General features: G+C 51.6%; 2 protein-coding genes and 1 long non-coding RNA gene across 5 annotated transcripts in view; 1 reads left to right on the forward strand and 2 right to left on the reverse strand.

Annotated features, from left to right (window-relative positions):
- The window catches only part of MX1 (MX dynamin like GTPase 1), a 28951-nt gene extending 13497 nt beyond the window's left edge, over positions 1-15454 (forward strand). The window contains exons 7-15 of the mRNA XM_072807046.1: positions 314-452; positions 971-1169; positions 3221-3299; positions 4884-5006; positions 5325-5466; positions 8440-8598; positions 11060-11136; positions 12105-12353; positions 14652-15454. Coding sequence (XP_072663147.1) covers positions 314-452; positions 971-1169; positions 3221-3299; positions 4884-5006; positions 5325-5466; positions 8440-8598; positions 11060-11136; positions 12105-12353; positions 14652-14882 — 1398 coding nt within the window. The 3' untranslated portion in view covers positions 14883-15454. The remainder of the gene's footprint in view (positions 1-313; positions 453-970; positions 1170-3220; positions 3300-4883; positions 5007-5324; positions 5467-8439; positions 8599-11059; positions 11137-12104; positions 12354-14651) is intronic.
- LOC140621714 (uncharacterized) lies at positions 26-9846 on the reverse strand. The gene is made up of 2 exons (XR_012021480.1): positions 9160-9846; positions 26-573 (listed from the first exon to the last, which is right to left on the reverse strand). It is a non-coding gene; the product is annotated as an uncharacterized lncRNA (long non-coding RNA).
- A 3276-nt stretch (positions 15455-18730) lies between the features above and the next one.
- Positions 18731-21449, reverse strand: part of TMPRSS2 (transmembrane serine protease 2) — a 35546-nt gene continuing 32827 nt past the window's right edge. For all 3 annotated transcript variants that reach the window (XM_072807048.1, XM_072807047.1, XM_072807049.1), the window contains exon 14: positions 18731-20162. In XM_072807048.1, coding sequence (XP_072663149.1) covers positions 20151-20162 — 12 coding nt within the window. In that variant the 3' untranslated portion in view covers positions 18731-20150. The remainder of the gene's footprint in view (positions 20163-21449) is intronic.

Consider the following 21449-nt stretch of genomic DNA (forward strand, 5'->3'; position numbering starts at 1 on the left):
GATGAAATAAAGATTTAGGGCACAGTTGAGCGCTTTTTTGAGTTTTATTTTTCCCCGTGGTTATCAGCTGTGGAGTCTTAGAAGGCAGTTACTGGGCTAAGATCTGGTGGTTTCCCAGAGCTCTGGACCCCAGAGCTCTGTTTCTGCCACGGGGAAACTTGGATTCTTGTAACCCAGGCATGAGTTTTAAGTGCCACCAGGATTTGCCGTGGGCTCATTTCTTTTGGGGAGATACTCCTGGGACTCTGAGGTCCCAAAGCAAGTGCAAGGTCAGGCCCTGTCCCTGCTCTCATATGCTCTTATTTTTCCGCAGACCAAGCAACTCATTAGGAAGTACATCCTTAAGCAGGAGACGATCAACTTGGTGGTGGTCCCCTGCAACGTGGACATTGCCACCACGGAGGCACTGAGCATGGCTCAGGAGGTGGACCCTGATGGAGACAGGACCATAGGTAAGAAGAAGGAAGAACCTAGACACCATAGGTGGTCTTCACTTTGCAGCAGCCTCAGCCAATGATGCCGCTGGTCCTGGCCGGACTTGTGCTTCTCCGAGGGTGGGCCACGCGCCACCTGCTGCAGGAATAACTGCAGAATGTTTAGAAATTCAAGTGCCTCGACCCCGCCAACCCTCCTGTGTCAGACTCTACGGGGCAGGGCCCTGCATCCTAAGACTTGCCTCGGGAAGGGGGTTCTGCTGCACAGGGATATTTGAAAACCACTGCAGTAATACTAGATTGAACTTTGCCACTGGGCAGAAAGAAAATTAAAAGGTCATCATATGCTGCTGTCTCTCTGGCAAGGGCCAAGAGCTGGGGGAGGTAGGCCCCCCACCACCACTCAGGAGGGCAAGTTGTCTTTGTGCAGCCTGAGCTGGCTCTGTCACAGGCGGGGGCTCTGTGTCACCCTGGGCTGTGGTCTGCCCTCAGGCTAGGCTGTGAGTGTTCTCTAATCAAAAGGCCCCGGCTTGCAGGAATCTTGACAAAGCCTGACCTGGTGGACAGAGGGACTGAAGGCAAGGTGGTGGACGTGGCACAAAACCTCGTCTGTCACCTGAAGAAGGGCTACATGATCGTCAAGTGCCGGGGCCAGCAGGACATCCAGGACCAAGTGAGCCTGGCCGAGGCTCTGCAGAAGGAGAAAGACTTCTTTGAGGACCACCCACATTTCAGGTACCCTGGCTGTGTTTTCTTATGGGTGAACCCAAACCTAGGACCTCTGTTTTGCCTGGGGACAAAGGAGATATTTGGAGTGTATGTGTGAGTGCGCTTGTATAATGACCCTGGGAATCGTCTGGAAGAATAAGAGAGGAATTGACATGGGGGCGCCTGGGGGGCTCAGTCGGTTAAGCATCTGCCTTTGGCTCAGGTCATGACCCCAGGGTCCTGGGACCCAGCCGTGCGTCGGGCTCCCTGCTCAGTGGGGAGTCTGCTTCTCCTCCCTCTCTTGCTCCCCCTGCTTGTGCTCTCTCGACCTCTCTGTGTCAAATAAATAGTCTTTTTTTTTTAAAGAGGAATTGTCAAAGTATAGCAGAAAATAAATTTAAAAAATCAGATGAGGAAAAAAAAATCAGATGAGGGAATTTGCTATAGTCATTTATATATGGTGTTTGAACCAGAATGAAGACGTAAATGCCTCAGAATAGAAAAAAATTTAGAAAGCCCGGAAATTGACCCAGATACATATATTTGATGTATGATAAACATGGCCTTTCAAATCACTGGCCACATGAGTTTGATTATCAATCAATGGACTGGAGGAAATTATAAACTTTATGTTATGTACATTTTATTACAATTTAAAAAGTTGGCAGTTGTAGAGACCAACACTTAGCCATGCGTGTACTTTCACAAATAGACATGTAAACTCATGGTTCCCTGCTGCCCTTTAGCCTAAAAAATCCTTTAAAATATAAATAATCCGGGATCCCTGGGTGGCTTAGCGGTTTAGTGCCTGCCTTTGGCCTAGGGTGTGATCCTAGAGTCCTGGGATCGAGTCCCGCATTGGGCTCCCTGCATGGAGCCTGCTTCTCCCTCTGCCTGTGTCTCTGCCTCTCTTTCTCTGTGTCTCTTATGAATAAATAAATAAAATCTTTAAAAATAAATAAATAAAATAAAATATAAAGAATCCTGTAAAACAAAAAAAAATAAAAATAAATATAAAAGGAATGAGCACCATGGTCAAAGAGGATTTAGCTTTATTTTTTTTTAAATAAAAAATGTTCGTTCAAAAAAATGAAAAACAAAGAATCCTGTAATAACTCAGCGAACATAGATTTGGGTGGAGTAAGAATAAGGCTTCCTTCCTCCAAAAAAGCTCATGGTGTAAGATCTCATCTTGAGGAAGGGCCGTGTCCCACAAACCCGTATCCTGCACACTCCTACGTAGGTACACGTCAGTGTATTTTTGTGAAGCCCTATACCGATATGCATTGTGTAGACTGGCATGTGCATCACACACAGAAGGATGTGAGTGTTATGAAAATACATTTGTAAGTGATCACGTGTGTTTTTATAAAGACTGGTTTTATAGTCACATGTCATGAGGCATATTTAATGTATCAGCTGGAAGGAATCACTCAATACTATTTTTTTAAACATTTTTTTTCATTTTTTAAAAAGATTTTATTTATTCATGAGAGACACAGAGCGAGAGGCAGAGACACAGGCAGATGGAGAAGCAGACTCCCTATAGGGAGCCTGATGCGGGATTCGATCCCAGGACCCTGGGATCACGCCCTGAGCCCAAGGCAGATGCTCAACCACTGAGCCACACAGGCATCCCTTTTATTTTTTTAAATAGGCTCCATGCCCAGTGTAGAGACTAATGCAGGGCTTGAACTCATGACCCTGAGATCAAGAGTTGGATGCTCCACCGACTGAGCCACCTAGGGTCCCCTGTACCATTTTTAAGTTATGCTTTTTTATTTTAATTCCAGTTGTCAACATACAGTGTTATATTAGTCTGAGGTGTATAATTGATTCAACAATTATAAAGTGATTCAACCATTCGGTACAACTCTCTGCCGCTGTTGAAGTATCCAAAATAACTACAATTCGGTCACCATTCCGTGGAAGCCAGTTCTGACCCTCCATTGGGTACCACTTGCAGGACATCCCTTCCAGGTGGAAGGAACTTGACTGTCCCTGCAGTGGAGAGCCGACTTGCGTTTCCTGGCCACACCACGGTGGATGTGTGCATGTCTTCTCTTCTCTGTCTGCAGGGTTCTTCTGGAGGAAGGAAGGGCCACAGTCCCCAACCTGGCGGAGAAACTGACCTCTGAGCTCATCACGCACATCTGTGTAAGCACGTGCAGAGCCGTCCGTTTTCTGACTAGAATCCCGTAGGCCCCAAGCTCCACCACGGGGGCCTGACTAACCCACTAACGGATCTCCCCGGTGATCTCTCCAGGGTGCAGCTCAGGTTCAGTGGGTCTGGGGTGCAGCTTGGGATTCTCTATTTCTAGCAAGCTCCCAGATGGTGTGGACGCTACACGTCAGGACCACAGGTTGGGTGGGATCTGATAGGCTATATCCACGTGGCCTAATTAAAAATTAAAGCCTTAAGGGCACTGCACCAACTTTGCCTTTCTCCTAGTCAGCCACTGTCCATAATGTCCCGGTAATTGTGATGTGCTTATATTTCATATTTTAAATCTCTCTGTGGGTTCTTTTTCAAATTTGTCTGGCCAGAACTCTCCTGCACTTTCACATTTGCCGTCCCTCAGAAAGAGTTGTCACTTGTGTTTTGCGCTCCACAACTCCAATGTCAGAAGCCTTGGTTCTGCGGGCCAGCCCCTATGAGGACCTGGGTCAGGGTTTTGACTTTGGGCCTGTTTTGGAACGTGATCTGCGGCTGTTCGTGGAAGCCCGGGTTCAGAATGGGTTTGTGCAGGGAGAGAGGCAACGTTTGCTTCAGCCAATCCCCAAGAAGGGCCTCCCGGTGGAACCGCTTTACAAATTCTCAGCGTGAGGTTTTGGGGGAACCCCTCGGGGAGTGGGAATTTGGGCAGCAACCCTGTTTGAGGGCTGGCTTGTAGTTACAGATGTTCAACAGAGATTTTATGTTGTCCCACTCAGCGTGGAGTTCAGGCATCCCGTACAGTCCCCAGGAATGGGGATGGAGGGTGGGGTGGTGCTCAGCATCCCAACATCGTGACAGCCTGGCTCCTTGAGGGCCCGGCTTTACTTAGAAAGAAGATGCTGGCTCACTGGATTCCCCGCCTTGAGCAAGCTTACCTGGATTTATTCTTTGCCCCAACCAAGGGAGGCTCTGAAACGTAAGCTCAACTCTTCTCTCCTACAAATGCCCCATGAGGCTCTACTCCTCCCTCCTCGTCCATCCCTGGGTGCTCACGTCACCTGGCTGTGCCTCTGGGTGTCTGTTCTGTGCCTGCCCGCTCACAGAGGCATTTCCAGGGATGCTTTGATGTGTCAGCCCGCAGTTTTCAATGACTGCAGTAGAAGAGGGAGCTCATGCATGCCATCAACCATGTTATCAGAGACAGAAGTCCCTGATACAGTTAGTTTGTGAACAGCGTAAAAGTTGGTTGGATCAAAAAAAAAAGTTGCTTGGATCTCAGATTGTTCTAACTGCTGCTAAGTGGCTCTTTCTCATCTCCCTGCAGAGTGTATGTAATGTGGTCACAGAAGGAATCCTTCCTGGCATCATATGGGGTGGTCGCTTCAGCACATCCCGAAGGCTGTCCTTTGGGGAGCAGGGGCACAGGGAGGCCTCGGTGAAATTGGCACCTGCGGACACCCCCCCTCCATCTTCTCCCTAGAGGAAGCCAGGCAGTCAGGCACACTTTGCAGGAGGAGGCCTGGGAGCTCCTGCTCCTTCCTTGTCCATACTCATGTCTTTGCATTATTTTCTGTTTTCCTCAGAAAACCCTGCCTCTGTTAGAAAATCAGATAAAGGAGAATCATGAGAAAATAACAGAGGAGTTACAAAAGTACGGCTCAGATGTGCCCGAAGATGAGCACGAGAAAATGTTTTTCCTGATAGATGTGAGTATCGCCATCGCCTCAAGTCGGGGAATCGCACCTCGTGGTCCAGAAAGGGATCCTGTGTCGCACGCACTCTCATCCTGCTCCCCGAAAGCTGACTCGGCGAGTCTGCCCACTCAGTCTGCCCACTCAGCACCAAAGAGGGCCCGGGGCGCGGAGTGACAGTGAGCAGGGAGTGACTCCCCCAGACCCCGCGGCGGTCAGGGCAGGGTGCGGGGACCCGTCACCCCGGCAAGGTGGCGAGGAGTCACGCGCCCTCCAGGCCCCCCTCACTTGTGTTCGGAACGTCTCCGCTTATACTCCCATTCTTCTTGATAGAAACTGAATGCCTTTAACCAAGACATCAGCTCCTTAATCCAAGGGGAGGAGTCCGTGGGGGAGGACGAGAGCCGGCTGTTCACCAAAATCCGAAATGAGTTCCACAAATGGAGCGCTGTGATTGAAAAGAAGTTCCAAAGAGGTGAGTGGAAGCCGCGTGCGCCCCGGCCCACATCCCTGAGCTCAGGCCAGCAGGTGTCTGCTGCAGATTTCAGAGGACACCTGGCCAGAACACGCAGGGGGATCGGCCCAGGTCAGCCCAGGCCTCCACGAGGACCAGCCCTCCCTCGACAGCGGCGGGTCAACACGGCACCTGCCACACGCACCCGGGGCCCCAGTGCCGCTGGCCCCAGAACAACGGCGCCTTGGGCTCGGTCTGCTGGCCGTGGCCTTGAAGGCCGGGCGTATCTCAGTGCATTTCATGGTTGCGGCGGCGGCGGTGGCGACACAGAGGACGCGAAACACACCCGAGGCATCGCCTTGCAGCACCAAATCCTCAAGAGTCCGAAAAAGGTGGAAGTGTGACCTGAAGTTTATGTTTCCATATTTCAAGAAGCTCAAAGTTAATCGTGTACAGACCAGTGATGAAGCTGCAGCAGCTGAGGGGAATTTTAAGGAACCTTGCTTTATTCAGGCAGCTTGGTGGGTTCCGTGACTTATTCCAGCTGACCCGAGGCTCGGTTTGACCGCTGTCCTTGGCTTTGGGTAATGAACGTGGGAAGATAGATCGTGCCATTTTTTTTGCACAATTCGAAAGCCACACCTCTCGGTCCTGTCTGCTCCTTGGCAGAGGGCATGGAAGGTGGGACAAGATAAATAACAGTGTTTCTTGGTGGAAAAAAAACAAGGAGGTGGCCACTCGCCACGTGTGCACAGCTCCCATACTGCTTACTGATCCGCGGCGCAGAGGGTCGAACCCCTGCCGTGAGGCGTGTTCTTACGTCAGGGAGGGACCACTGTCCCTTTCAAGGAAGACAACGGTCCTGACCTCCAGCAACCCCCTCATGCATTGCTCAATAAGCTTGCGACGGCACACAGCCCGTGAGCTAATGTAGCTCTTTTTTTTTTTTAAGGGGCTAAGTTCCTCCCAACGAATGATCAGTTGCAGATCACTGGGCCCCCACATGCAAGAAGAAGAATTTAGATTCCTAACTCGCCCCTCATTCAGAGATAAACTCAAAATGGATAAGAAACCAAAATATGAGCCCTAGAACTCTAAAACTCTTAGGACAAAAATGTAGATTTGAATCTTCGTGACTTTGGATTAGGAGGCGGTTTTTAGATACAGCACTTAACGGGATGGGCGACAAACAGAATACTAGACGAAGTGGACTTCGTCAAGATTAAAAATGTGTGTTTTTAATCCTCGTGTGTGTGTGTGTGTGTGAGAGAGAGAGAGAGAGAGAGAGAGAGAAAAGGCACCCCACCCCACCCCACCCCATAGAACAGGAGAAAATATTTGTAAACCACACATCTGATAAGGGTCCAGAATCCAGACTATACAACGAACTCATAGGATTCAACAACAAGAAGACAAATAATCCAAATTAAAGATGGACAAAGGATTAAAGGAGATATTTCTCTAAATGAAGACATACAAGGGGCTCATGGATGCTCGGCGTCATTAGCCATTGGAAGAATGCAAACCAAAGCCACGGAGAGACCCCGTCTCACTCGCATGTTAGGATGGCTGGCGCGTGTTCATGTCCCCATTACTGATCTCCTGGGGCTTTCATCACAAAGACCGGGGGTCTGAACAAACCTATCTTCTTATAATCCTGGAGGCTGAAAGTTTAAGATCAAGGGACCGGCACGTTCAGATTCTCCAGACGCCTCTCTCCACGGCCTGTAGACGCCACCTTCTCCCTGTATCTTCACGTGGACTTTCCTGTGTGTGTCTGTGTCCTGCTTTCGTCTTCCTATAGGGACACCAGTCAGATTGGATTTGATCGCCTCTTTAAAGGTCCTGTTTCCAAACACAGTCACATTTCTGAGGTGCAAGGGGTTAGGACATATCAATTTCGGGGAGATACAATTCAGCCTTTAGCAGCAGACAGCGGAATCTTTATTCAGCCACAGAAGGGCATCAAGCACTCAACATGCTCCCACATGGATGAATCTTGATGACATCTTGCTAAGTGAAGGAAGTGAGACACACAAAAATACACTTTTTAAAAAAATTCCGTTGATATGGAATGCCCAGAGCAGGCAAATCCATAGAAATAGGAAGCAGGTGAGAGGTTTCCAGGTGCTGTAGGGGCAAGGAATGGGGGGCACATGACGATGGGCACAGGTTCCAAGGGGGTGACAGAGGTGTGTGAGGATTAGCTAGCGGGGATGGCTGCACAATTCTGTTAATGTTCTAAAAATCACTGACCTGTACACTTTATAGGGTGGATTTTGTAGCATCTGAATTCTATCTCCACGTAAAAAAAAAACCAAAAACAAAAATCCTATGAGAACATGTCTCCCGACCAAAAGAAGATGATACCCAGACCTTGATTCCTGGTTGGTTCTTCGAAAAGAGGCACCAGAGCCCTCCTGAACTTCTACCAGAGGAGGTAGCCTCCACGGTGCAGTTTGTCGAGAATAAAAAGAATTCCAAAAGTGTAAAGGAAAAGTGTCTTATGACAGACAGTGACCTTATGTGCCTGGTGACTCTGCTATATTTATATTTGATTTAAAAACACGCTGCACTCACACTATTGCACGTGACTTCGTTCATGATATGTCACTGATTATGGGTGGTGTTCATGGTCGTTTTTATTTTTCCTGTGATACAATTTCTTTGGTAAACATTACAGGATTTCCTCTTGGGAAAGTTCCTCTTCCTTGCTCCTGGGTTGTGCATTCACTGCCCTCTGGTGTCACACCCCAGCTCCTATACTTGCCGTCTGGAGATGACTAAGGAAATGGTCTTGAGATCTGGCTTTTTATTGCAAACCCCGAATTTCTTTCAGTTTTGCAAATCAGATTTGAAAAAAAAAATTTTTTTTTTGCCCCTTGCCTCTCTGTGTTTGCAGAAAGTCTCAAATGGTAGTGTGTAAAAAAAAAAAAAAAAAAAAAGACCCGCAAGGTTATTTCTGTAAAATAATTCAGAACCATTGTCTTCCAGGTTACAAAGCTATATATAAACAAATGGAGAAATTTGAAAATCGGTATCGTGGCAGAGAGCTGCCAGGATTTGTAAATTACAAGACGTTCGAAATTATTATAAAACAACAAATCAAAGAACTGGAAGAGCCAGCTGTTGATATGCTGCACACGATAACTGGTGAGTTCTTGATTTTGCTTTTAGGCATTTTATGTCTAGGGCAGGGAAAGGCTTGAACCCAAACCAGTGCTGAACTCCAGAGTCCTCTGCCTGGGGGTGTTTTCCAGCATCCAAGAACCGGACTAATTCTCTGGTCCTCTGGACACCAACTGGGTGTTCAGCATCTCTGTTCAGTTCCGATGCTGAGTTAGCACCGATCTTACAGCATAAAAGCTCAGGCCCACAGCAGGGCCCCCACTTTAGGCTGGGCTTCCTTTTTTTTAAAAAAAAATTTTTTTCATGAAAGACACACACAGAGAGAGGCAGAGACACAGGCAGAGGGAGAAGCAGGGTCCCTGTGGGGAGCCCGATGTGGAACTTGATCCCGGGACCCCAGAATCACGCCCTGGGCCAAAGGCAGATGCCACCCAGGCGTCTCTAGGCTGAACTTCCAATGGACAGACTATAAATTGGAGTTTCCACAGCCCCCTTCTCAGATTCTATAATTTGCTAGAACAGCTCACAGAACTTAGGAACACACTTTACTTCTCTCTACTGGCTCATTTTAAGGGATGTACTTACCTTTGCCAGTTTATTATAAAGGATGGGAGTGAAAGAGATACGTAGAGGAGGTCTGGGAGGGTCCCCAGGGCAGGTGCTTCTGCTCTGTGACACGGTGGCGGGGGGCACCACCCTCTTGGCACGTGGCTGTGTTCAACAAGCTCTCTGAACCCTGTCATTTAGGGTGTTCAAAGGAGGTGTAATCCATTATCTCAAGGACATAATCGATTATTAACTCCATCTCCAGCCCCTTTCTCCTTCCCAGAGGTGGTGAGGTGGGACAGTGGGGTGGAGAGATGGGGCTGGAAGCTCCCGGCTTCTCAGCCAGGCTTGGTCTCTCTGGTGACCAACCCCCATCCTGAAGCTGTCCGGGGCCCACCAAGAGTTAGAATGAGAGACGCTCCTATCACCCAGGAGATTCTGAGGGATCTAGGAGCTCTGGGTCAGGAACCAGGAACACAGACCAGATGCATATTTTTCATGGTCCACACCCCCAGGCAGCTCCACAGCTGGGATTACTTCATAGTCTCAAAATACTCCATGTATTGAAGTCTCTGAGGGTTAAGGTTGACAGTTGACTGTCCACTGGGGGAGGGTGTTGGGTGTTCTAGAGTGCCGTATGAATGTAGGGTGTCACAGCCGTTGTCATAGTCGGTGGGAGATGGTCAGCTGGTGAGGAGCGATACAGCATTCCGCAGGACTGGCCGATCCCTTCTCCTGGAACTGCCATGCACCTGGGTTTTCAAGACGTCCACTGAATCTCTTTTCCTTGTCCCCACCGTGGCTGATGCCATCATCGCCCAGGCTTCAGCTGGCTCATTTCAGCAAGAAGTAATAATCATTCATGGATCCGTGAACCCGTAGAGGTTGGGGCCAGTCCCATGGCAGCAGCTTACGACATGTATTTTTGATAAAATGTGACCTTGAATCTTAATAAGTGTATATCAAGATAGGTAACTGTGTTGTGTTGATCAATTTTTCACTCTTAATTTGTTCTGGAAGAAAATTTGTAGTGCTTAGAGCTTTATAGTCCTAGAAAAAACCCTTTAAAACCCACATATATATGTTTACCTCCTTCGGTTTCAGAGAGATATGATGTGGAGTCAATGAAAGATTTCAGGGCACCTGGGTGGCTCAGTCGGTCAAGCCGTCTGACTCTTGATCCCGGCTCAGGTCTTGTCCTCAGGGTGCTCCACTGGGTGCGGAGCCTACTTGAAAAAACAAATTTTGAGCATAAAGATGCTATGCACATCTTATTAGGATAGAATTCTGTGAGGAAGGGAAATGGAAATATGAGGAGTTTCAAAAATAAAAAGAAATAATGTAAATTTTCTGATTGAGTAAGAGCATGTTCATATAATTTTTTTTTTCAAATGGGTAACATGGACGGTTAGGTCCTATTGATACATTTAAGGGTGCTGTGTTTTACTATAGAATATGAATATATTTATAACTACAGAAATTAAATTCTTTGCAACTATTTTTGCTTAGGATGAAAACAATTTCTAAGATTTTATTTATTTATTTGAGAGAGAGAGAGCATGAATGGAGGGGGCCAGAGGGAGAGGGAGAGAGAGAGAATCCCAAGCAGACCCACCACTGAGCACAGAGCCCGAGCTGGGACTGGATCTCACAAGCCTGAGATCATGACCTGAGCTGAAACCAAGAGTCTGGACACTCAACTGACTGGGCCACCCAGGTTATAAATGTCAAAGAAATATACCAGGGAACGATTAGGCTTTAAAATTCTTCCACATTGTTCTCTAGCAAGAAGGTACAGCATGGCCTCCGTCCCCAAGTGGGAAGAAGGGGCGGCAGGGGGAGGAAACCTCATTTCTCAAGATTTCATCCTCTCTCTCTCTCTCTCTCTCTCTTTTTTTTGCAACCTACGATAAGGAATGAATCTTGTTTTTTTCCTCAGATATGGTCCAGGTTGCCTTCGGAGATATTTCAAAAGCAAATTTTGATGAATTTTTCAACCTCTACAGAACTACCAAGGTAAAACTGACCACACGTTATTCCAAAAAAAAAAAAAAGTCAGCCTGATGCTGGAAAACAGATGCCATGGATTAAGACCATGTTCACTTTCTTGGGTATTTGGAGAAGTGGACTGGGTGGGTGGCGGGGGGGAGGCTTGGGATGTGTCACTTAAGCTGCCTGGGCCTCTGGAAGGAACATGGAAGAAAATGTTTGGGGTGCACCTAGCAGTTTGCATCACACTTGGTGGCCGCCATTGAGCTCCGGGGACACCAGATATTTTCTGCATGAGAGACCTATTCCCCGGCCTTGGGGCAGCCAGTTTCTCTAAACTATAGGAATGTGAATCGTACAGAATTAAATGGATTTAAATTTGACCCCACTTTGACCCCCGTGAGCTCTCTGATGGGTATATACTCCTTTTTTGTTTGTTTTTTAAGATTTTATTTATTTATTTGAGAGACAGAGGAAGAACACAAGCAGGGGCAGAGGGAGAGGGAGAAGCAGACACCCCGCTGAGCTGGGAGCCGGATGCGGGGTTCGATCTCAGGACCCTGGGATCATGACCTGAGCCGAAGGCAGATGCTTCACTGACTGAGCCCCACAGGCACCCCTTGATTAGATGGGGCTCCATCTAATCCTGATTAGATTAAAACTCCTGATTAGATGGAAAAGATCCCAAAAGAGAAAGAAAGAATCTGAGAAATCAGGTCGGCATGCAGGGCCCGTGCGGGTTCCCAGGCTCAGGTCGGAGGGGTGGGGGGTCGCGGTCTGGGCACACCTGCGGCCCCAGGCTCCCCGGAGGTTGTGACCCCCGGCCGGGTGGGGGCCCCAGCCCGGATGGGCCAGTGTGGGGTGCAGACCTCAAAGGGAGGTGCCATCCTCATTCACACGGGAGCCGGTTAGCCGTGGGCTTCGCGGGGGACCTCCTTCCTCGACCCAGGGATTTGTTTCTGAGGGAACGCGGCCCTGCCTCTCTTTTGCCGTAGTCCAAAATCGAAGACATTAAATTCGAGCTAGAGAAAGAAGCTGAGAAGTCCATCCGACTTCACTTCCAAATGGAGCAGATCGTCTACTGCCAGGACCACGTCTATCAGCGGGCCCTGCAGAGGGTCAGGGAGAAGGATTCGGACGAGGAGAAGAAGAACAAGAAGACCAGCAGCATGAGCCATGACGAGGTTTCTTCTGTCAACATCTCCTTGTCTGAAATCTTGGAGCACCTGCTGGCCTACCGCCAGGTGAGTCTGCAAGCGTCTCCCAGAGGCGGTTTTCTTTTTTTTTTTTTTTGTTAATTTTTATTTATTTATGATAGTCACAGAGAGAGAGAGAGAGAGGCAGAGACACAGGCAGAGGGAGAAGCAGGCTCCATGCACCAGGAGCCCGATGTGGGATTCGATCCCGGGTCTCCAGGATCGTGCCCTGGGCCAAAGACAGGCGCTAAACCGCTGCGCCACCCAGGGATCCCCCAGAGGCGGTTTTCACGCCGTGTCCTTTCCTTGAAATGCCTCCCCTTGGCCCCCCCACCGGTCTGTGTGGCCACCACCAGCCGGCAGCTCGCCCTCAGCCCTGTGGGCCCAGACGCGTCCCTGAAGATCCCATCTGGGCCCTACTGATGTGCAATGGGCCCCTGTCAATCACCCTCCCCCTCTTTGTCCTGGAGTCTTTTTCCAGAACCTGAATTCTGCTGGTTTGCTTTTTTAAATAAAGATTTATTTATTCATGAGAGACACACAGAGAGAGAGAGAGAGAGAGAGAGAGAAGCAGGCTCCATGCAGGGAGCCCTATGTGGGACTCCAACCCAGGACTCCCGCTGTGGCCGTCTTTTTTAGGCAGAAACGTCCCCCAGTTCTTGCTCCTCCCAGCCTCGGTATGAATTTTTGAATGAGCTTCCCCACCCCCACCCCCATTCCTGATGAGAAAAGAGAGCTGTTGGCATCCTCCTGGCGACCCTGTGCATTTTGTCGCTGTGCTGGGGAGAGCTGACATCTTTGTGACAGGAAAGATTTCTGTCCAAGAGCCTCATGGGTCTCTCCGCTTTGCGATCTCCTTTTTGGGTGGGGTGGGGTGGGGGGCCCAGAGGTGTTGGTGTGTTTTGTCTTGGTGTCGACCGTGCACACTTGTGAAGTTTGTTCCCACGTGGTTCCTCGCGTCTGTCCCCGCTGTGAGCCTTTTCTTCCACCGTGTCTTGCTGGCTGTTGGATACGGTTTCCGCGTCTTATTTCACACGCCAAGCCCGTGAGGACGCTCCCCTCTCCTGTGGGACTTTTGCAGCCAATTCTCGTGTATTTTCCCAATGAACACGATGCCAGCGGCGCTGCCCCTCGCGGACCTCCTTCCCAACCACACCCCCTCCCAGTCCGCTGCCTGCCTCCCTCCTTTGCGCTGGGCCCTGCAGATCATCCGGATGCTCTCCCTAAGGTTAACGGCAGCTAACGATCTTCATTGCACCTGCATCCTCTACTCCCCTTTGTGGTGTGAGAGCATGTGCCGTCCTGAGGTCAGGATGCGGTGTCCCCGCAGCCGACCCTGTCCCTGGTGTGCTCATCGTGAAATCGCGGGGGTGGAGGGGGTGTCCCTGGGGTCAGCGGTTGGCACGACGGCCCGGCTCTGTGGGACCTGGGGAGGGCCAGGGCAGGGGTCCAGGGCGCCTGTTGTCACCACTCAGAAACTTCTCCTCCGTCCCCAAGGAGCTAGTTTCCTGCAAATGTGGCCGGTCTGCGTGGTCCTCTGTGTGGCCATCCTCCAGCATCATCTTCCGTGGGGCCCCAGCCTCGGCTGCTGGCTCCTCGTCTCCTTCCCTCCGCCTCCATGGGGTGGCCGGCCACGTCCCTCGCTAGCTGTCATCCCCGGCACGAGCAATGTGTCCCAGCACCGCCCCTCGGGCTGCATTCACTATGCACTTATTCTGCACCTGGCATCTTTTTAAACTTTGGTGTTTCAGCTTGTTTAATCCTTTTTTAACCATCTCACGAGGCCAGGCATAGCCTCAGTATTTCCTGGAGAATAGTGAGGCTGAACTTGCTGGGGTGCCGGGATGAATCGGCTTCCCGAGAGATGAGCCTGTCTCAAGAAAGAGAGGCTTGTTTCAGGGGCAGGTGGGGCCTGGGGAGGGAGGTGGGGGTGGCGAGGCTGACTTTGGACACGCAGGCCCCGCAGGGGGTTCCCCTCTGTGGATTTTCACAGCCCAGCCTCTGTTCTGCTAAATAATTTTTGTGTTGATTAAAAAAAATATTTTCAGTGGAATTGTAAATAAATCGAAAATGGAGTTTTCTTACCCCATCCGGCCATTTACCTTTTTCACGCGCATTTTATCGTCTCTGATCAGAGAAGGAAGCCGAGTGGTCAGGAATCCCTGGCGGGGAGGTGGAGTCAGGGCCGGGATTGGGGGGGGTCCCCCCTGTACTGTGGATTCCCCGCTGCCTCCAGCCCAGAGGACAGTGCTGGGTTCGAGAGATCCGGGCAGGGGGGACCTGCACCTGCCAGGCCCGGCCCGTCCGCCCCCCACCAAACCTCTGTGAACTCTTCTTCCCTGGCAGGAGGCCACCAACCGCATCTCCAGCCACATCCCCTTGATCATCCAGTACTTCATCCTGCAAGTGTACGGCCAGAAGCTGCAGAACGGCATGCTGCAGCTGCTCCAGGACAAGGACACCTACAGCTGGCTCCTGAAGGAGCGCAGTGACACCAGCGACAAGAGGAAGTTCCTGAAGGAGCGGCTGGCGCGGCTGGCCCAGGCTCGGCGCCGCTTAGCCAAATTCCCTGGTTAAGGCCGGCTCCCTGTCCCGCCTGCATCTCCAGGGCACGTCTGCAGGGAGCAGCACCCGCCCTCTCTCCCCAAACCCACATCGCAGATACTCGAGGAGTTAGTAGCCAGTCTTCCCGGTCACCATCCATGCTTGTCCCTGAGTGGGCAAGGACCTCCTAAGAAGACGCAGGTCATGATTAAGATCGAGACTTAGGGATTGAGTCCCACGTCGGGCTCCCTGCACGGAGCCTGCTTCTCTCTCTGCCAGTGTCCCTGCCTCTCTCTCTGTGTCTCTCATGAATAAATAAATGAAAAAAATCTTAAAAAAAAAAAAAAAAAGAACGAGATTCAGATTGGGGGTGGACGCCGCCGCCCTCCTGGTTAGGCGAAATGATTTTCTGCCCTCGGGGTTGTTCCCCTTGAACCCTCTCCATCTTCCACCAGGGGACCAGTGCATGCAAAGCATTGTAGAAGGATTAGTTCCTGCTTTTGTGCAACTTCTTTCATGCACCTGTTTTGGGAGCATTAGCGCCACGTGTGGGTGCTCTTAGAAGCTGTATTTCACTGATTTGTAATAAACTTGTTTATACCAGACATTGCTCTGATGCCTTATGTTCGGGTGGGGGGTGGAGAAGCCTGAACATGACAGCGGGTGGGACCCCAGTGGAGTAAACGATGGGGCGCTGGCCTCCGTGGCCCGGCCAGGGAGAGCGCAGGAGCCGAGCAAAGAATGAGGCCAGAGGGAGCCAAGGACTCAAGCTAAAGAAATGGAATATAAATGAAACAAGAAATGTGGGTGAAGGGGGTCGAAGGCCCAGGCTTCCAGTTCGAAGACACATAAGCTGACAACACTGTGTTGCGCATTTGCAAGTCGCTAAGAGCGTAGTTCTTCAAAGTTCTTATCACAAGAAGAATTGTGAGAATTGTGAGGTGGTGGGTGCTAAGGAACCAGACTCGATGCGATGATTATTCCACAAAAAGCACGCAAGCCCGTTAAGGGGGGCACCCGGCAGGGTTTTGCAGGCAGATGCTCTGGCTGTGGCGGGGGGTCCAGGAGGTGGACAAGGCAGGGTATTGACCTTGAATTGCCCTGGGGGAGCCCTGCAGAGTCCCGACTGCCCTCCTTGGTCTGGCCAGGGCTGGGGACACGTGCAGACACCCTGCCGCGGGCGGCTCAGGCCTGGGAACCCCAACAGCAGGCTGTGGCCACATGGGGCGCAAAGAGATCTGCCTCCATGTCCCTAAAGGGGGTCAAATTGTCCGAACCCACGGGAGAGCCCCCTGAGGGAGGGCTGGGAGCGGGTGCTCTCCGGGGAGACACATTTCTGTCTGCACAAGCAGTGTGGGCGGTGGGAGCACCGTCTGCCAGGTGTCCGGAAAGGGAGAAGCTTCCCAGGAGCTGTGCGTTTCCAGGCAACGGGGGCTTCAGGCCAAGCCAGCCAACCGCTTGTTGGGGGAAGCAGACTAGTGATTCTGTCCCCTCCGCAGCCAGCCCCATCCCCCAGGTCCCTTCTGACGCTCGGGATGCTAATGACCGCCAGTGCTTTGGCGTAATCTGAGAATTTGCTGACAAGGGAGGATGCCCGGAGAGCTGATGCGCATTCCACGGGTTCCAGTCCGCACCTCATGCCTTTTACGCCAATGACACACCTGAGGGTTGACTCACAACCCCTGAGGGGCAGGGGCAGGTTTCCTTCCTGCTGAAAGGAAACATTATTGCACAGACTTCTGCAAGAGTTGGGGAGGAGCAGGCCTTCCTACAGCATGTGAGGCCCGGGTCCCTCCTGTTAGCACAGGGATGTGGGCCCGCTTCTTGGGGGCGGGGTGGGGGACGGGGCTGGGCTGGGTGACATCTCCAGCACCAGGCATCCCTCCCCCCCCACCCCAGGAGGGTTCTGCTGGGACCAGAGCAGCCAGGGATGTCAGAGTCGTCCGGGGGTCTTCTTTGCTGTGCTTCCGATGTTGCTGGAGCTTGAAAGAGAAGGTGGACGAAGGAAGCTGAGAGTGTGTGCTCCCCAGGATGGAACTTCCCAGGGAACATGCCTGCTGCAGACTCACGAGGTGCTTGCAATTGCTTTTGTTTTATGCAATTTTTAAAGATTTTATTTATTTATTCATGAGAGACACAGAGAGAGGCAGAGACACAGGCAGAGGGAGAAGCAGGCTCCTTGCAGGGAGCCTGATGCGGGACTCGATCCTGGATCCTGGGATCATGCCCTGAGCTGAAGGCAGATGCTCAACCACTGAGCCCCCCAGGCGTCCCAGCAATCAATTTCATTTTGATCCCAAACAGCAGGTGTCTAGGGATCCCCCAGGCCTGCCCCAGGGAAGCATACTGTCCTTTCTCCTGTGTGTTCAGACTCAGGGAGAGACAGCTCTGGAGTCCACTTAGGGTGACTTCTTTGCTCAGATGGCAGCCGGGCTCAGACGAGGGGTTGACATGCCCTCCGGTTCTCCCATCAGCTGTCCCTAGCCGCCCCCTGGCCCTTGAGGGACACTGCCAGGATCAGAACCTGCATCTCCAGTTGCTGCTGCCCCTTCCTCTAGAAGGAAAGTCCATCTATCTGTCCAGAATCTAGTAGAATATCCAAGATGCCCACTCCTGAACCCTCTGTGCAGCTCCTTACAAAGCCAGGCTCGGGGCGAGGCCTTGGTTGGAACGGGAAGCGGCCATGAAATCAGAGCGGAATCAGGTAAGCCCTAGAAGGACAGAGAGAGAGAGAGAGAGAGCTGAGAACAGGCCTGGAACCTGGGTTCGAGGCAGGACTGTCCCGCATGGACAACTCAACCGGAGGCAAACGGAGGGGAGCGCAGGTTTCCATGCTGGGAACCCACCCGCTGAGCCAGCTGCAAGAGGCAACCCGAGGACCAGCACACCTTACTCCCTTTCTATCAACACGCGTGTCTTCACTTTCATTAGTATTTGGGGTTTGTTTATATTAAGCCAATGAACTTATATCGTTGATAAAGGTCTTAATGCAAAACTATCAGGATCTCCCTAGTTTCAGCATTCCGGCGAGATCCTCTAAGTCGAGTCAGCATCACGCACAAGTGAAACCACTCGCAAGGCGGCTCCAGCATGAAAAAAGTAACTGAAAAGATTGTCGGCTGTGAAGGCCCCCGCCCTGTCTCTGCGTGTCCCCTAGAAGCGATGATTCGCTATTCACTAATTCAGCGTTCCTGACGGTTTTGTGGGACATAATTACCATCAGATTCGACTGTATTTCAGGGCATGGCCTAACAAAACTGTGTGTTTTATTATTTTTTTTAAATACAGGTTTTTTTCCATAATTTTAACCCATCTTGGTATAATAAAGACGGTCACCTGTCATGCATGTAGGGCCCACGGGTTTGTGGAATGAAGGCTCCAAATGGATTTCTGTTCTCGGGCAGATGAAAAACTCATCCAGTCTTTCTCTCCTGCTCACGGTCCCGACTCCACGGGACCGGCTGAGGAGGCGGTGCTGCCACCAAGAACCAAGAGGGGCTTTGGGGGAGACAGCTTTAGGGGACAAGATGCTGAACGCATTTTTTAGCAGGCGGGCCTGGGGATGATGTGTGGGGTAATGGGCAGAGAGGTCTGGAAGGGAGTTGGGTCTCAGGGTCTGAGTCTAGGGGAAGCGGGAGCCACGGGTGATGCCCATGCAGGAGATGCTGCGGGTCACCTCCGACCGGCCAGGCCTGAGGGCCGACAGGACCAACCGTAAGACCCCATCTGCGCTTGCCACCCCGGCCCCTCTTGGTCCTCAGACCAGCCCCCCCCCCACCCGCCCCTGCCTCCACGGGCAGCAGCTACTCAGCATCCTTGCCCAACAAGGAGGTGCAGACCTGGTCGGCTCCCCATGCAGATCTCCAAAGACTCAATAAACATTTGGAAAAAAAAAAAGTATAATTTATTTGTACAATGCTCACAATTCAATTTTACAGTTTTAAAAAAAGATACAAACCAAAGAAGACGAACAGTGGTCACATACAAAGAAGCTAAGGAAGGAACACGTTCTCACCCCAACGATGCTTTTCAAAATCTGGCTTGGAGAGCCGGGACCGGCGGTGCCGAGGGTTGGGAAGGCCCCCAGGGATGCTGCGGCCAAGGAGGCACACGGATCTGAAGCATCCCGCACCCCCGCCTGGGGATGGGACCCCACGACCTTCCCCTTTCGGGGTTAAGCCCCGGCAGCAGAATCGTGCGTGAGCAGAGGCAGAGCCTGGGGAAAGCAGTACACGGGGCAAGAGCGCTTCTGCTCCCCGCCCGGCATTCAGGCCTGGCCCTTCCCTCCAGGGAAAGGCCGCAGGACAGGAAGGGGCCTCAGGGCGTCCCCACCCCCCTCCTCTTCTCTGGTGCAAGCCCAGGTGCTGCTCCTCTGCAACACCTGTGTGCAGAACCCCTTGCAAAGCCCGTTCTAGCCCGCCACCGTTGGCACTTGGCCGGGACCATAGTCGCAAAGAGCCAAAGGCAGCGACTACGCGGAGGCATCAAGACTCGGTGAGCACTGAGGTAGGTAAGTAAGGTGTAGAAGCTTCACACCGAAACAGTGTCTCTTGAATCACACATCCCTGATTTCCCCCGGGGGTGGCCTCAATTTCCATGTGATTGGCAGGCCCCAAGGGGGTCAAGCACGGCACCCCCAAGGACGAGGATGGGGAGTGAGGCTGGGTCTCCCTTGGGGGCGCCCCTGCCCAACAGGCGGAGGCCAACCGCCCAGCAGCGCGCATGCGGGACGTGTCTGCAATGGCTTTCCTTGCTCCGAGGGCTCTGTCTACACCCTCGCCCTCAAGTCCTCAGCCATGAAGGGCTGGTCCCTTTATTTCCAGCCACCATCCGGGGTTACTGAAAAGGCACTAAAAAATGATCAACGAAGACCCCTGTGGGGAGACTGGCCCTGGGGTAGCCCTCCAGAGCAGTGGCCTCAGAGCCTGCCCCTGACGGTCCCACCTGGCTTTCTCCCTTTCAATCTCAAGTCATCCAGCAGCTGAGAAGTCACTGGCCCCATATGCATCCGAAGGTGGACCCCGGAGAGGGCTCGGAAGGAAGATCCCAATGGGGGAGCCCCCACCCCATTGCTCCGCGTTGGCGCTGGGTGCCCGCACCCAGCTGGGCCTGGCCACCCTTTTTGGACGAGGGGTCAGGGAGCAAGTTCTGCAGAACCGTGGAGAGTGCCAAAGACAGACAAATTCACTATTTAATAACGATGAAAGGACCTTCGAAGCATCTCTAAAAATACATCATGTGCGAGGAATGGAGAATCAGCCCCTTCATCTCCTCGAGGAACAAGGACAAAGGCCACGGGGATCAGCTGTTTGCCTGTTTGGCGGGAAAAAAAGAAATAACGTTATTTTCTTCAGACATAAAAGGGGAGCCAATGGTTTTTCTCCTCCCTAGATTGACTTAGAACCTAATGAGCGAGCTAAGAGGGGCCACGAGGTATCTTTCCTACAGCACGGAGGTCAAAGCGTTGGGCTGGAGGAGGTGGACAGGGCAGGTGAGAGGACGTGGCATGTGCACGCGTGTGGCTAGCACAGCCGGCACGTGGGCCTCCTCCGGGGACCTCAAACGTGACCTGAGTCCTTGCAGCCCAAGTGCTTAATTAGTGCCACTCGGGCCTGTCACTCCATGCACTGGACAGTCGGCCCCTTGGCCTGGCCCAGCCGGCTCCCCCTCCAGCCCGCAGCCCCCCAGCAGGACAGAGGTGGTGGCCTGTTTCCAGCGCTCGGCCCTTTACCAGCCACAGCCTGGCCCCCGCCGCCTCCGCCCCGGGGTCACGTGAAGGTGTCAGGTCCCACGGTGTGTGATCTGCGGGACATGCAGGCCGCGCTGCATCAGGCCACCCCTTCTGGTTTGATAAAGGAAGTTTGTACCTTTCCGTGTTTGTGAGCCCTGCTCCTGGCCTCCCAGGGAAGCTACACCCTAATTTTCACCCTGGTCAGAATGATTTAACCAGACTTCGAAGCCTGGGCTCTATTACTGCCCTGAGCATGCATTGTACGTCCGTTTTGTTAGCAACTAACCTCACAGACACGGTTCAAACTAAAAACAAGAGTAATAATGTGGGCAGCCCGGGTGGCTCAGTGATTTAGCGCCGCCTTCAGCCCAGGGCGTGATCCTGGAGACCCGAGATCGAGTCCCACATCGGGCTCCCTGCATGGAGCCTGCTTCTCCCTCTGCCTGTGTCTCTGCCTCTCTCTCTCTGTGTCTCTCATGAATAAATAAATAAAATCTTAAAAAAAAAATAAAAATCATACTTAAAAAAATAATAATAAAAAATAAAAATAAGAGTAAGAATGTCCATTAATTCCATCCCACTCCTCTGAGGCCTGCAGCCTCGCACACACTGAAAACATAGGATACAGTTTGCAAATTTACGGGATGTTCGTCATGATGACGTGTCCCTCTTGAGGCCACGTACAACCCCTTAGTCTACGTCCCTAACCCGGAGCACTCACTCTGAAACACCCCGGGCAGCCATCCTCACTACTTGGGCTCGAATAAAACTCTTTTTTTTTTTTTTTTTTTAAGGAATTCTAAAAGTTTTGTTCATCTTCCGTGGACAGGATGTGCCCCTCCCTCGACTGTGTGGGCCCCTTGGGAAGC

Source organism: Canis lupus, chromosome 30, assembly GCF_048164855.1.
Source record: "Canis lupus baileyi chromosome 30, mCanLup2.hap1, whole genome shotgun sequence".
NCBI classification, from domain to species: domain Eukaryota; kingdom Metazoa; phylum Chordata; class Mammalia; order Carnivora; family Canidae; genus Canis; species Canis lupus.